The sequence below is a fragment of the Cervus canadensis genome, chromosome 6, assembly GCF_019320065.1.
Source record: "Cervus canadensis isolate Bull #8, Minnesota chromosome 6, ASM1932006v1, whole genome shotgun sequence".
Lineage (NCBI taxonomy): Eukaryota > Metazoa > Chordata > Mammalia > Artiodactyla > Cervidae > Cervus > Cervus canadensis.
Window position 1 is genome coordinate 38,406,056 of NC_057391.1, and position 15,254 is coordinate 38,421,309.

The 15,254-nt window shown below is 45.7% G+C and overlaps 1 protein-coding gene across 1 annotated transcript in view; it reads right to left on the bottom strand.

The window, feature by feature from the left end:
• PLA2G4E (phospholipase A2 group IVE) overlaps positions 1 to 6,837 on the bottom strand; it is a 77,835-nt gene extending 70,998 nt beyond the window's left edge. Inside the window, exons 1-2 of the mRNA XM_043471563.1 lie at positions 6,832 to 6,837; positions 6,353 to 6,621 (exon numbers count right to left, since the gene is read on the bottom strand). Coding sequence (XP_043327498.1) covers positions 6,353 to 6,535 — 183 coding nt within the window. The 5' untranslated portion in view covers positions 6,536 to 6,621; positions 6,832 to 6,837. The remainder of the gene's footprint in view (positions 1 to 6,352; positions 6,622 to 6,831) is intronic.
• Between the last annotated feature and the right edge of the window lie 8,417 nt (positions 6,838 to 15,254).

Here is a 15,254-nt window from a genome sequence, read left to right on the forward strand (position 1 = left end):
TGAGGCACTGACTAGCTAGGCAGCATTAAGCAATTGCTCTCTTACTTTATCTCTCTGAGACTTATTTTCCTAATATGCAAAATTGGGTTACTGGCATCTATTTCACAAGATTAGTATAAAGATTAAAGAAAAATATATATAAAAGAATATATATAACAGCAAATGTGGGCTTTGCTGGCGGCTCAGAGGGTAAAGAATCTGTGTGTACGAATGGATAAGAAAGCTGAGGTACATATACACAATGGAATATTACTCATCTATTAAAAAGAACACATTTGAATCAGTTCTAATGAGGTGTTTGAAACTGGAGCCTATTATACAGAGTGAAGTAAGTCAGAAAGAAAAACACCAATACAGTTTATTAACACATATATATGGAATTTAGAAAGATGGTAACGACGACCCTATACGTGAGATAGCAAAAGAGACACAGATATAAAGAACAGACTTTTGGACCCTCTGGGAGAAGGCGAGGGTGGGATGGTTTGAGAGAATAGCACTGAAACATGTATATTACTATATGTGAAACAGATGACCAGTCCAAGTTCGACACATGAAACAGGGCACTCAAAGCCGGTGCACTGGGACAAGCCAGAGGGATGAAATGGGGAGGGAAAGCCCAAATGGGGTTTGGGATGGGGGACACATGTACACCTGTGGCTGAGTCATGTCTATATATGGCAAAAACCACCACAATATTGTAAAATAATTAGGCTCCAATTAAAACAAATCAATAAATTTATAAAAAAGAATCTGTCTGCAATGCAGGAGACCTGAGTTCGATCCCTGGCTTGGGAAGATCTCCTGGAGATGGGAATAGCTACCTACTCCAGTATTCTTGCCTGGAGAATTCCATGGACAGAGGAGGCTGGAGGGCTACAGTCCACGTGGTCACAGAGTCGGACATGACTGAAGCGACTGAGCATATAAATAAATACATATGTATATATGTAACTGGCACACAGAAGCTGGCATATAATAAACCTTAAGAAATTGCAGCTATTGCTGTTTTTATTATTTTTGCTATAGAACAAATAAATTGAGAAGAACCAAGTGGCCGGCAAAGAACCTAAAGGCTAGTATGGGCTGGAGAAGTGAGGGAAAGCTTTGTTCATTGATGACAATGATCTTTGAGCACCTACTAAGTGCCAGGCACAAGGTTATGGTTCTGGGTGTCAAACAAGATGCGGCGCCTTCACTTTTGGAGGTAGGAATGAGCTTGCCTCACACCATGTAGGCGACACAGCATAGGGTGAGTCCTTCCAGGAGGCAAGTGGGGGCCCCAGTCCACAGGGTGTGTGGCAGGAGTCAAGAAGGAGCTGGGGGTGGGGTCCGATTTCACCAGGTCTCTGGAGCCAGGCAGAGGTATCAGCCTTGATGCCAGAGATAATGGGAAACTTAATGGGCCCTGGAGCCCACAGCCAGACACTCATCACTCAGCGTTCCAGGTCTGCACCAGTGGCTTCAAAGACACTAACAAGCAGTCACAAAGTTTATGCTTCCTTATGTTTACTGACAATCTACTCTGATAAAAGTATGGGATGTTTATAGACAAAGTCTCTTGGCTTCCTTGGTTTCTTCCAACCTCATTGGCTATTCTGTCTCAGTCACCTTGACGCCTCTTCTGTCTCCACCAGGCAGCTAGTAAGTGAGGAGCAGAAGGCACAATCTTCTGCCTCTTCCCTTTTGTCTCCTCCCATTTTTGGGAGACTCATCCAGCTTCATGGCTTGAAAATCTGTCTATATTCTGCTTCATGTAGTCAACCCAATTACCTCCCTGACCTATCGCCCTAATTCCAGACATGACATCTCTGCTTGGATAAATGTATATAAAACATCTCAAATATAAAATGTCCAATACAGGGGATTTTCCTGGTGGTCCAGTGGTTGAGAATCTGCCTTCCAATGCAGGAGATGGGATTTGATTCCTGGTCAGGGAATTAAAATTCCAATATGACACAGGGTAACTTAGCCCGTGTGTCCCAGCTAGAGAAAGCTCGCATGCCACACCATGAAGAGACTTTGTGCCACAACAAAGACCAAGTGCAGCTGAAAAATTTAAAAAATAATAAAACTGCCAGCACAGAAACCCCCGGTCTCCTCCATCACAACACATTTGGGTTTGGGAAACCCTACCCTGGGGCTCACGGTACTTCCCTATTAAGGCAAAAACCTAGGAAGCATCTTTGAGTTCACATTCCAGATCTGATCTATCAGCAAGTCCTGGAAGTTCTACCTCCAGAAAAATCCAAAATCTGTCCACTTGTATTTAAGCTATGGCTGTTTCCTCCTGGACTACAGCAAGAACCTCCTCATTTGTCTCCCTGTTTCCTCTCACGCAGTCCATTCCCCAGACCAGCCACAGTGATTGGTGTAAAACATAAACAAAGTCTGTCCTCAGATTAGAACCTTCTAGTGGCTCCCTCTGATGCTTCAGAACCACCCTAGCACTGCCACCTGCAGCACTGGGCCAGCCTAAGTCTCTGACTCTTTCCTCTCTTCACCTGCTCTTTGCTCTCCAGACACACTGGTCTTCTCTCTGTTTCTAGAACAGACCAACCTTTACTCACCTGCCGGCCTTTGCACTTAGAATTTGCTCTCTGTGTAACGTTTTTCCTCATTGTTCTTGGTTCAAATGTCACCATCTACCTCACATCCCCTCCCTGTTGACAGTCACACTCTAGCATGTTTTGTTCCAAAATCTTTGACATAGAAAGAGTCATGTATTTATCTATTGTAGGTCTCCCTCATTAGACTGTAGGTTTCGAGAGAACTGGATCCTGTCTGACCTGCTCTGTGCTTAGTCTCCACTGCTAGAACAACACTGGGTGAACAGTGGGAACTTGGTAAATATTTGTTCAATGAATGAATCCATGCTTCAGATGTGGTTCCTGGTCTTCTTGAGATGGAAGATGTGTAGCAAGCCACAGGAGGGGTTGCCTAAGAATACAGTGCAGGGAATGGTAACCCTGAAAACAAATCTGATAAACTAATTTTCACTTAAGTATTGCTGGATGACAATATGCTATCCAGTAATGCCAGCCTCTAAGGGGTTCTAGAAAGACAAAAGCATCATCTACAGGGTGGACCTGGAAGGAAACCATTCAAGGACCAAAATGGAGAGCAGATGAGGAACTATTTGAAGATTGATGGGTTCTTGTGGTTCCCTCAAAAATCTCCATCTTGAGGATTCCTCTGTCACCAAATGTACACACATTCTCCCCAATCATACACACCACCCCCCCACTACATTCCCCTCCATAACATTATTCCTCCTCTTCAAAGCTGACTCTGATTCTTCTTGTCTTGTTCCAATATTTCATACGGGTCTTAGGGAAGAACCAACTGACAAGTTTCTGAGAAATCCAATGGAAATTTGCAAAAAATAAAGCACCTCTTTCTTCTAACATTTCATCTTAAATCTTAACTACTATAGTACAGACACACAATGGAATATTATTCTGCCACTAAGGTGACAATTATAAAGTTTAAGCACCAACCAAGAAAACATTCTTGGCTATGATTTTAGGTTAAGACCAAAACAAACAAACAAACTGGGCTTAGATCTGGTATAAGTTATTATAAGCACAACTATATCAACATTATCTAAGGAGAAAAAAACTGAAAGGGAATAGCTATTATATTGAGTTAATGGGATTTACAGTGGGTTTTTCCTTTAGGTTTCCAGACATTTTTTGAAATTACTTTTATATACATAAAATGAAGATATTAAGATTAAGCACAGTGGTTAAGTCCCCCACCAGGGACTTCCCTGGCGGTTCAGTGGTTGGAAGTTAGCCAGCCAACATGGAGGAAACAGGTTTGATTCCTCGTTCAGGAAGATTCCACATGCCGCACGGCAACTGAGCTTGTGAGCCACAGCTACTGAGCCTGCATGCTGCAACTACTGAAGCCCCTGCACCTAGAACCTGTGCTCCGCAACGAGAAAAGCCACCTCAATGTGAAAGCCATGCACCGTAAGGAAGAGTAGCCCCCGCTCACAGCAACTAGAGAAAGCTTGCACACAGCAGTGAAGACCCAGTGCAGCCAAAAATAAAGATAAACTTTTACAAGTCTAGAGAAAAAAAAAAAACAAGATTAAACACAGCATCTCTGTGTGGTTGCCTCTGTCTCAGACCTGCGTCACTTCTGCTCTTCCCCCAAACAGCTGAAACAAGACAAGGGACACAGCCTCATTCCTGAATCATGTCCGGAGAGGGGATGATGGGTGGAAGGGGAGAGGTCATCGTAAAGTCACAACAACTACAACAGCGGTCAACGTGGTTCCAGCTTCGTGTGCTCCAGAGACTCCGCTATCTACTCCTGACTGGATTTTTCCCTAGAGGTGAAAAAACTTGGAGGTGAAGGAGCTGGTCTGAGGTTCCAGGGCTGGGAGCTGGCAGAGAAAGTTAGAGAAGCTGGTCTGATCTCACAGGCCCTGCTCTCAACCACTCTAACGAGGACGGTGCTCTTCCACATACTGAGCACTTGTGTTTCAAGGGCTCTTGCAGCCTTTAGGGGGTCACCTCTGAGTCAGGAGGCTCCTGATGCCAGGGCAGGGGGCAGTCAGGGGCCAGAGGTCAGTCCCCTGACCTCTCAGCGGGGCTGCAGCTGGGGCCTTTTCCCCTGCAGCACACTAGGAGCAGGCCTGGCCTACTGGACCATAGGGACTCCTGGAAGGAGGCAGGGCAGGAAAGGAAGGTGAGGAAAGCCTGCCCCTTGGGGGGCAGGGCATAGCAGGAAGAGCAGGAAGGGGTGGGGCAGACAGGGGGAGCAGATCAGACACTCCTCACCTGTGACTCTGAGAAGCGTCACTGGCAGGACCCTGGCACTTCCTTGGAGCAGTCAGCTTGGTCAAGGGGATGGTCTTGGGGGACTGATCATCCACCCAGCTGCCCTCAGGTATCTTGGGGGTAGACACTGGGTTGGCAGTTGCAGCTATGAAGTAGGACCTACCAGGGCCAGGCAAGGTGACCCCATGGTGGAGGCCCAGATGGACTCACCGAGTCAGGGTCCAGACAGACAGTGTGGTGGAAACAGAGGGGTCCGCAGGAGGTGAAGGGGCTGTGGCCCAGTGCTTCTTGTGAGCAAGGCCCACACAGGGAAGTAAGGCTGCCCCTCAGCCAAGCTTCCCCTGGTACTGCTGCTGAGACCAGAGCAGCCAGAGGGGCATAAGAGCACTGCCCCCTCCCTGTTGTTGGGAGCCTGCAGGAAGCCCAGAGGAGAAGCTGGGGAGGCAGGTCTAGATCATGGGTCATTACCCAAAGCCACTGTTTGGTTTTTGCAGTCCACTCAGTTTACCAGGTGGGACTGACTGAGTCATGATTTTCTCTTCACTGGCCCACAGGTGGGATCTGTAAGGAAGGTCAAATCAGTCCCAGACCCCCAGAGGTGCGTGTGGTTACAGCTATGACCCTGCCCTGCCACCAGGCCAGATGGCACAGGGTTAGAATCTATAATGTGCCAGGAGGTCTACCAGACCCTTCACCTACAGGATCTCAAACCCTCTTCTCAGTATTATATCAATAGAAACACCCTCCATGTCCGCTCTCCCATCCACTAGCTGTGTGACTTTAACCCTTCTGTGAGGGGTTGGATACCATCACGAATTCAATGGACATGAACTTGGGTGAACTCTGGGAGATGGTGAGGGACAGGGAGGCCTGGCATGCTGCAGATCATGGGGTCACAAAGAGTCGGACACAACTTAGCGACTGAACACCACCACCACCAACTCCTCTGAGCTTCAGTTTCTTCATCAATACTATTAATAATCCCTCCCAAGCACGCAGACTGAACGCAATATAAGGACAGCACTGTCAGGGTAGCAGCTCTTAGGGACTTCCCTCATAGCTCAATTGGTAAAGAATCTGTCTGCAATGCAGGAGACCTCAGTTTGATTCCTGGGTCAGGAAGATCCGCTGGAGAAGGGATAGGCTACCCACTCCAGTATTCTTGGGCTTCCCTGGTGGCTCAGCTGGTAAAGAATCTGCCTGCAATGCGGGAGACCTGCGTTCGATCCCTGGGTTGCAAAGATCCCCTGGAGAAAGGAAAGACTACCCACTCCAGTATTCTAGCCTGGAAAATTCCATGGACTGTATAGTCCATGGGGTCACAAAGAGCTGGACACAGCTGAGCGACCTTCACTTTCACTTTTGGGGCACAGAAACAGGGCCCAGGTAAGGACAGGTAGGTGACGGGGTAGGGCGGAAGGGACTCACCCCAGAAAGCAAAATGAATAAAAACCCAACCTCTTAACTCTGCAGCGATGCAGATGATCTTATTCAGAGTCAGGACAGCGGGGGTAAAATTTAAGGGGCGAGAGACCCTCTCCCCAAGAATACAGACATACCTGAGAGCCATCAGGGGCCACGGGAAGTAGAGATGTGAGATGGGGAGTTTCCAGGACCTGTATCTGCTCTGACTCACAGACACTCCTTCCTGCCATGCTGCCTTCTTCATCCCACTGTAGGCTCTGAGGGACAAACACATCCGTTCCCAAGCCAGGATGGCCTTCCGAGGTTTGGAGAGTCATTCCAGCCACGTCCACCTCTCTGGGGCTCAGAATAGGCTGAGTGGAGCTGGAGCTAGTCCTTAATGGCGAGGCAAATAGTGAATATCCTTGGGAAATTTCAAGGGAGTTTTGCAAAAAAGCAAAAGCAATGTCATCAGATTTCTCCTGAAGATATATGAGCCTGATGAATAATTAAGGAGGTGAAGGCAGTCAGGGCTTAGCTAAAAGAGTCCCACGTTTCACACTTCACACAGTCTGATGGAGAGAACGTTTTTGTGCTGCATAGAAAGTCTACAGGAAGCTACAATTACACTCACCTGGAGCAGCTCTCCTTAGGGGAGGCCTGCATTGCAGAGCTGGAATCCAGGCTTGGAGATGGCGCCTCACTGCTCGGGGATATTTTTAGAAGTGTGACACTCAATATGTCCGTGGGGAGGAGAGAGGGAGCCAGGGTGGGTGGAGGTGCTGAGGGTCAGGTAGACTCCCTGGATCTTAGCTGACACCCCCATCTCTCTCTTTTGAGCCCTGAAAATAAATCCCTAACCTGGTGTTCAGCACTGAGGGAGAGCCACAGGCCAGAAGGGAGTTTAATCATTTACTCTGTCTCAGTCTCAGTCCTTTCTTTGGTGTGGCAGATGCTGTGTCTGGCAGCTTCAAGACAGTGTGACATAGCTCCATGGTAAAAACAAACCCTCTTCATATTTGTTCATAAGCATTTTAAAATAGACATTCAAAACGTGCATCCTTCTGTTTCTCGGCTCTGAGTGATCCAGCATCCTCTCTAGTTGGAGATACCCCATGATCCCTTTGTCCCCCTTTTGAGACTCTTTTCTGAGGCTGTGGTTTTCCAGTGGGGACTCTGCCTCTGGCCTCAACAGAAACCAAGGAGCAGCCAGACTTCCAGTCTGACTGACCAGAGTCATGTATTTGGGACAGAGGTGGAGGGGGGAATACGTGTATAAAGTTTTAATCGAAAGTGGGGGTCCAGCTGCTAGCCACTCAAAAGCCAGTAAAGAGGCTGGATTGGTAGAAAGGAAAGCTTGCTTTATTTTGGATGCCAGCAACCCAGGGTGGGAGGAGGGTGGACACCTGTCCAGAACCCGTCTCTCTCCCCATCCATGATAATCAGTGGGCAAGAGCTTTTACAGACAGATGGAGGAGGCTTCGTGTAGAAACAGCAGTCAGCTCTGACAGTCATCTTGAAATTGGTCATCTGACCATTGTCATCTTGATTGTTTTAAGGAGAGTTCATCTTCAGTTCCAGGATCGGTTTGTTCCCATTTCTTGAGCCCAGATCTCAGAACTGTGGCAGCTTCTGTCATGGCTACAGTCCGGTCATCGTGTAGTTAATTTCTTACATCTGGTGGTGGCTTCAGTATAAGACAGCTCATGGGACATGGCTCAGAATATTATCTATAGCCCTTGAGAAGGAACTAAAGGTCCTTGACTATGATGCTCAGTTGTGTCCGATTCTTTGTAACCTCATGTACCATAGCCTGCCAGGCTCCTCTGTCCATGGGATTTTCCCAGCAAGAACAGTGGAGTGGGTTGCCATGCCTTCCTCCAGCAGATGCTTGATGACTTTATTATTTAGTCTTCTTTGACTGTTTTCCTTTGTTTTTGCATTTTCTCACTTCTCTGGTTAAAATTATTCTTTGGCTAAAGTTTTTTCACAGACAAAAGGCACGTGGAGGACATGGTGGTGGGCAAGGGCCATAGGGTCCTGCTTCGTTTCAAAATGTCGTTTTTCTGTTTGCACTAAGAGACGGCAGAATTTGCAAACTCTACTCCCAATTATGGCACTTAGCAGTAAGGATCATTTTCAACTGAAAGCAATTAAGAAGCAACTACAAGGAAACCTTTTTGCTCTCCTGCTATTTGCCTAAAAGCAGGACATACGTTTTCTCCCCTCTTCACCATGAAGAACAGAACATAATCAGCAAAGACAGTGCCAGGCCTTTATTAGCCCTGAGAAGCACCAGAGCTAGGTCTTTCAGGTATGGAAAAGTAATAGGACATGACTTAGCAACTGAACAACAGCGAATAGGAAGCTAAGAGTTAGTTTAACCCAGTCTGTGTGTGCCTCAATTCCTTATCTTTAGTGATAAGAATGTTTCTTTCCTCCTGGTATAGCTTCCACATGGGAGTTTTATGTCCAGCTTTTAGGAAGAAAAAGAAAGGTCAGAATACTCTTATACATCTACTATTTAATTGCCGTTAGCTCAAAATTATCAATATACAGAGCACCATATTTGAGGGCCAATCTGTTTTCCATCAATAACTTCACTTTCGTGAGTTCTTTTGTGGCCAGTATTTCTTGCAAGTCTAATTTTTGCCAGGTCATTTTTTTTTAATTCCCAAAGACATAATTCTTTAAAAGCTTACCATTGAAAATTTAGCTATTCCTGGTTTTATTTCTCACTGATTCATCCTAAAAATAACGTTCACTGGAAATTGGATGAAAGACTGATTTTTAAATATCTAATTATATTTTTTTCTGCCCAGTTTTACTGAGATAGAATTGACAAACAGCAGTGTATAAGTTTTAAGATGCACTGCTTTTCTTTTTTATTGTAAAAAGCATCAATAAAAGGCACTTCCATGGTATGGCTAAAATGTCAAGGTGCCTTGTTAGGTTAAATAATCATGTAGTTGTGGCACAACTATTGAACCTGTGCTCTAGGGCTCCTGAGCTACAACTACCGAAGCCTGCTCATCCTAGAGACTGTGCTCTGCAACAAGAGAAGCCAGCACAATGAGAAGCCCGGGCACCACAGCTAGAGAGTAAGCCCCACTCGCCGCAACTAGAGAAAAGCCCACGCAGCAAGGAAAATCCAGCACAGCCAAAAATAAATTTAAAAATGTATTTTTTTAATTGTGTAGAATGTGGTAAGTCTGACAGGTTTTTTTTTTTTTTTTTTAAAGGCACCTGCAGTTTCCAGGGTCAGGTTCTTTAAGGAAGTTTTCTGACAAGAAACCCACCCCCCTTACTGAGAAATAGAGGAAGAAAATCATGCAGAGAAAGGGGTTGTCAAATAGACCAGCAATACCAAGGCATTCCATACTAATTGTCTCCTCGGTTTTAACAGTAAATTACATTCAGGGACTTCCCTAGTGGTCCAGTGGCTAAGATGCTATGTTTCCAATGCAGAGGACCCAGGTTTGATCCCGGGTCAGGGAACTAGATCCCACATGCTGCAACTGAGAGTTCACATGCAGCAGCTAAAACCTGGAGCAGCCAAGTAAATGAATGAATAAATAAATATTAAAAGTACATTCTAGAACTGGCTCCTGGCACAGTGAACTAATTAATTGTGTAGGGCAACATTGTCTCGAGGTTTTGGAAGCTAAGGGTTTAGTAAGGATTCCATGCACCTATAAGCCTTCAATTTTAGGAAATGAAAGAGAAAAAATTTACAAACACAAACATGAGTCCAAATGTGTGTTTAAATGAATGGTGGTTCTGGTCTCATTGTTAGGAAGACTGTCTTTTCTCAAATATCTGTATCTACAGGAAAGGAAGATTTGACAGAGTAGAGCTGGGGAGAGTTATTACCTGGAAAAAATAACATTGTTCCATATTTATCTCAGGAACTGGGTCCAGTGGCACCTGGCAAGCCCCCAGGGCACAGTGGCTGTCACCCGCCATCTGTGGGCAGGCTTTTCTGAAGTCACTTTGGTTTCAGGCAACAAAAACCCACTTCATTTTGCTCCAAAGAAAGGGAGGTGGACTTTATCAAAAGGAACTGAATACAGGGAGGTAATAATCAATTAGAATATCTCCTTACAGGTCTGGGGAGAAAGTTTCAGGTGACACAGGGAGACACACAAAGGCCAGGTGCCCTCCTACAGCCTGGACCCCACTCTGGATAGAGCAAGCCCGCCAAGGACCCGGCTTGAGCTTGCGAGGTGGGAAGGGGTTCCCCAAGCTCCAGAGCAAATTAGTGGCAAGTTACTCAACCTTTCTGAGCCTTGGTTTCTTCATTGGTAAAACAGGGATAATGATGATGATGCTGACCTCGCATGAGTGTGAGATTTAACACCCAGCAAACAGTGCGCTGCAGTCAATATTAGTTCCTTTCCTGCTCAATCCCCATAACAGAAAGTGTGGCTTCAATAACCCAGCTTAATATCGGAACTGATTTAAGCATAGATCTGTTGGAATTCCTAAAATGATCACAATAATACAACGATTTTTTTTTTTCCGGAAAAAAACCTTGTCTTTTTTTGGTCTTATACCATGAAGAGGAGGATGAGCATTTTCCTAATTTTTCCTTCAAAAACTAGCTTTAAGGGGCTGGGGGTGTGCCCTGGCAGTCTAGCAGTTAAGACCCTGGGCTTCTAATGCAGGGGGCTCAGGTTCAATCCCTGATCAGGGAACTATGACCAACATGCTGCATGGCACAGCCAAATAAATAAATAGTTTTAAGGAAGGGTGCACATAGCACCCCCACCCCCATCTCCATCCTCTCCACCCCCTCCCCACAGGAATTCTTCATCACAGAGCAGGAAATGGGACAGGACTCAGCTCAAGTTAAAATCTCCCTCATTCCAAGGGCCAGAATGCAGAAATAGGGAAAGGATGGTAGCTGAGAGCCAATGAGGGACTGAAGCTGCCACGTAGAAACCCTTTTGGACCCTGCCACCCTGGCACATCAGGCCCTGGCGAAAGTGGCTGTGAGATGGTGCAGGCCTCGTGAGCTGAGGAACCCAGGGTGGGGCCGAGCCAGGAAAATGGCAGATGAGCCAAAGCCCCAGGGGGGTGCATAGAGCCTGTGGGTGTGTGCCCTGCAAAGCAGTCTCACCTTCACTCCCCGAGAGGAGTGCAGGGGCAAACCAGGCCGCAGACCTGGTGGGGTCCCTTGTCAGCCTAGCCAGCTTGTCCAGTTGTGAGCAAAGAGGACAAACCCAGCGTAATTGGAGCTCCTGTCTTTCATCATCAATGCTTCATGACAAGAGCAGGGCAGGGGCAGGTACTATACTGCCGTGTGCTTCAACAGCCACCCCAAGTGGCACTGACTATGTATAAAGTAAAGATCAAGGACCTACCGAATAACACAGGAAACGATATTCAGTATCTTGTAACAACCCAAACGGAAAAGAATCTGTGAGGAGAGAAAAATTAGGAGGTTAGGATTAACATATATACACTTTTATGCATATAAAACTGATAACCAACAGGGACCTACTGTATACCATAGTGAACTCTACTCAATATTTTGTAAAAGCCTATAAGGGGAAAGAATTTGAAAAACTGTATGTATAACTGAGTCACTGTGATGAACACCTGAAACTATCATAATATTGTGAATCAACCATACTTCAATAAAAAAAGAAATAGCTGAAAATCTTGGCTGCAGGAAGGCTTCCCAGTTTCCTCTCCTCAGGATTTTAATGGTCTGGACCACCTCTCTGGACTAGTAAGCAATCCCTGGGTGTGTTGTGGCTATCACTGACAGGAGAAATCCAGAAAGGAAAAACATATTTCTAAGCTCAACTAGTTGGAAGCTCGAAGTCAATTAGATTGATAATTTAAAAGAAAATAATCTCAATCTGAACCCCCAGCTAGAGGTGTGATTACATATTGTTATCTTGGGGGCTAATCATCACACCTGGAGTAGACAAAGATCACATAAAACACCATTATCAACTTGTGAAACTTCCGAGATCCGGGAGGTCCTCACCCTCTTCCAGGATGAGGTGGACTCACAGTGCTCACGCTTCCTCCAGAAGAGGAGTCCCTTCCTCCTCCTGTCGCTTACATCAGTAGGTGGCCCTCCGACCACACAGTTGCTCAGCAAATTACTCAAGACTTTCAGTTGTAGGTTTCAGGAGCAAACTTAACCATCATCAGCAATCTGTTGCCTCATCTAGCTGGGAAAGATGAAGATCCCGGGAAGTTGAGAAAGAAGAGAACCTGGGATTTGAAGCAGCAGGACTCTTTCTCCGTCCTGCTCCCATCCCCTTTTCCTCTGCTTCTCTTTGCCCAGGACCTCCATCTCTCCTAATGTAGACAATCCCTCTCCACCTGCAGGGGATATAGTCATTAGCAGCCCAAGCTTTGCCAGCCCATCAAGAGTGTTTTCTCACCTTTTTTTTCTTTCTGGCTGAGTGGCATATGGGATCTTAGTTCTCCAACCAGAGCTCAAACCCTCTCCCCCTGTAGTGGAAGTGCACCGGACAGCCAGGGACGTCCATTTACCAGGCACCTTTATCCTCGGGAAGGGCTCTGATTGGCCTGTTTGAAGTCAGTTTCCACCCCTGGGCCACCCCCAGTGCCAACGAGACGACATATTGTGATAAACCAGTACTGGTCACACGCTCTCACCTGAGTCCACCGGGCAGAGAAGAATGATGGGAAATTTCACTTTCTGGGAACAAATTGAAGACTCCTACAGTCCACCCTGCAGATGCTGGTGTCCCCAGCATTTTAAAATAAACTCCCAATTGGACCTTAACATACGTTCAGAAAGTGCATGAATTGTTAAGTGTGCAGTTCAATGAATTTTCACTATTGAACACACCCATAGAAGGAATGCCTTGATCAGGAGACAGAACACTGCCAGTACCCTAGAAATCTACCTTATGCTTCCTTCCAATCACCACTCTCCTGACTACCCCCACCCTGAAAAGGTAAAACTGTCTTGATTTCTAATACAATTCATTTGATTAATTTGGGAACTTAATATAAATGCTGTCATTCATTATCATTCCTTTATGCCTAGTTTCTTATACTCAATATTATGTTTATGAAATCTATCCACATTGTTGCATGTAGACACAAAGCATTCATTTCATAGCTGTGTAGCATGAATATACCAAAATTTGTTTATCCACCTTACAGGCTTTACATAGGCATTTATATCTTTGAATTTTTCCCTGAATTGCCTTTCTTTGAATATATGTGTAAATGCTGGCTACTAATTAATATTCAAGGTTGAGCTTAAAAGCACATTTTGTGGAAAGGTTTATACAAAGATAAGAATGCCCTGTGCACTTGGGGCCGGTCCACCTTTCCTCGCGTCTATGTGTCCTGGCAACAATCATTTGGCAACACCGTCCTCTGGTGGTGGCTTTCTGAACTGCAACCATGGCTCATAGACGTTAAATACTGAACAGACTTTTCAAAGCATTACATAAAGTACCCAATGATCATTTGTGCAAACAAAAGTGTTCCATCTCCATCTCACAATAAGGATACAGGTCCATATTCAAAATAATAATGAAAGTTTAAAATATCAACTACCATTTCTCAAGTACCTTCTATGTGTCAGGTAACATGTCAACCTCAACACGTATAGTATTCCATGTCATCCTTATAGCAAGGCTGTGAAGTGGTTATTGTTGTCTCTTTTCTGCGGTGAGAGAACAGACTTAAGCAAGTTCAATAATCATCTCAAGGTATGCTTGCGGTATAAGCCTCGCTGTTCAGGACTCCACTCAAGGTTCACTCCACCAGACCCCTCCCTGAGGAGGACTGGGGCTGGAGAAGAGCTTGTGCCCCTCCTGGGGCCCTCTGCTGGAAGGCAAGTGCTTCTAGCTCCTCTTCTCACATCTCCCTCTCTGCCCAAGAGGAAGGGACATGCACTCCTGCTTCCCCCCAGGCCCCTGTTCCCATAAGGGGACCTGTTGTTTTTGTGATCACCTGAGATTTGACTGGGTCATGCTGAACTCGAGGATGGCTTAATACACCTAAAGGTTAAGAGTGTTTCTTAACTTAACATGTGGGTGTTAATCCATCTTTCTGCACCTGTGTAGCATCAGGTCAGCCTCTCTTCTGTCCTTGCTAATTGCTGCAGATAAGGTGTTAGGGAAGATGACAAGCCTTTCCTGGTTTGCTAGGGACTCCCTCTTTTTACACTGAAATTCCTGAGTCACAGGAACCGCGTCAGTCCTCAAGCGAGTTGACTTCCCTTCGCAATCGTGGGCAGGTTGGGCCCAAGTTGCACCACAGACACAGCTGTTCTAGATTCACTAAGAGAATGAGACATTCTTTAGGCTTCCTGGTTGGTGACACATGAGCTAATCAACATTCAGTAAGCACCAATAGGGACTTCCCAGGTGGCTCAGTGTATCGAATCCGCATGCAATGCTGGAGATGCAGGTTTTGATTCCCAAGTTGGAAAGATGACCTGGAGAAGGAAATGGCAACCCACTCCAGTTTTCTTCCCTGGGAAATCCCATGGATAGAACAGCCTGGCGGGCTACAGTCCAGGGGGTTGCAAAAGAGTCTGACACAACTTAGGGACTGAACAGCAACAACATCAATGTGCAAAAAAATGGCAGTTTACCATTTTCCTTGCTGTATAGTATTTCTCTGTTTGAATAACTGGTTTACCCATTCTCCTATTGATGGACATTTAGATTGAGCTTTTTGGTAACACAAACAGTGCTGCCACAAACAGTCTCATATATGACTCCTGGTGTGCCTGTGTACAAGTTACTCTCAGGTAAACACTTGATCCTGAAAGTCTTTAGTGATGGCCCAGTGGCAAAGTGCTGTTCTCTGGTCTGATTCTCTTTCCACCTCAGAGTTCTGAGTTCAACACTCTCCACTAAACCCTCTTTCCCTGTGTATTAGTTAGGATTTTCAAGTAACACAAACCTGAAGTCAAGTGAAAAGCGTGAAAGTGTTAGTTGTTCAGTAATGTCCAACTCTTTGCAACCCCATGGACTGTAGCCTACCAGGCTCCCCTGTCCTTGGAATTCTCCAGGCAAGAATACTGGAGTGAGTTGCCGT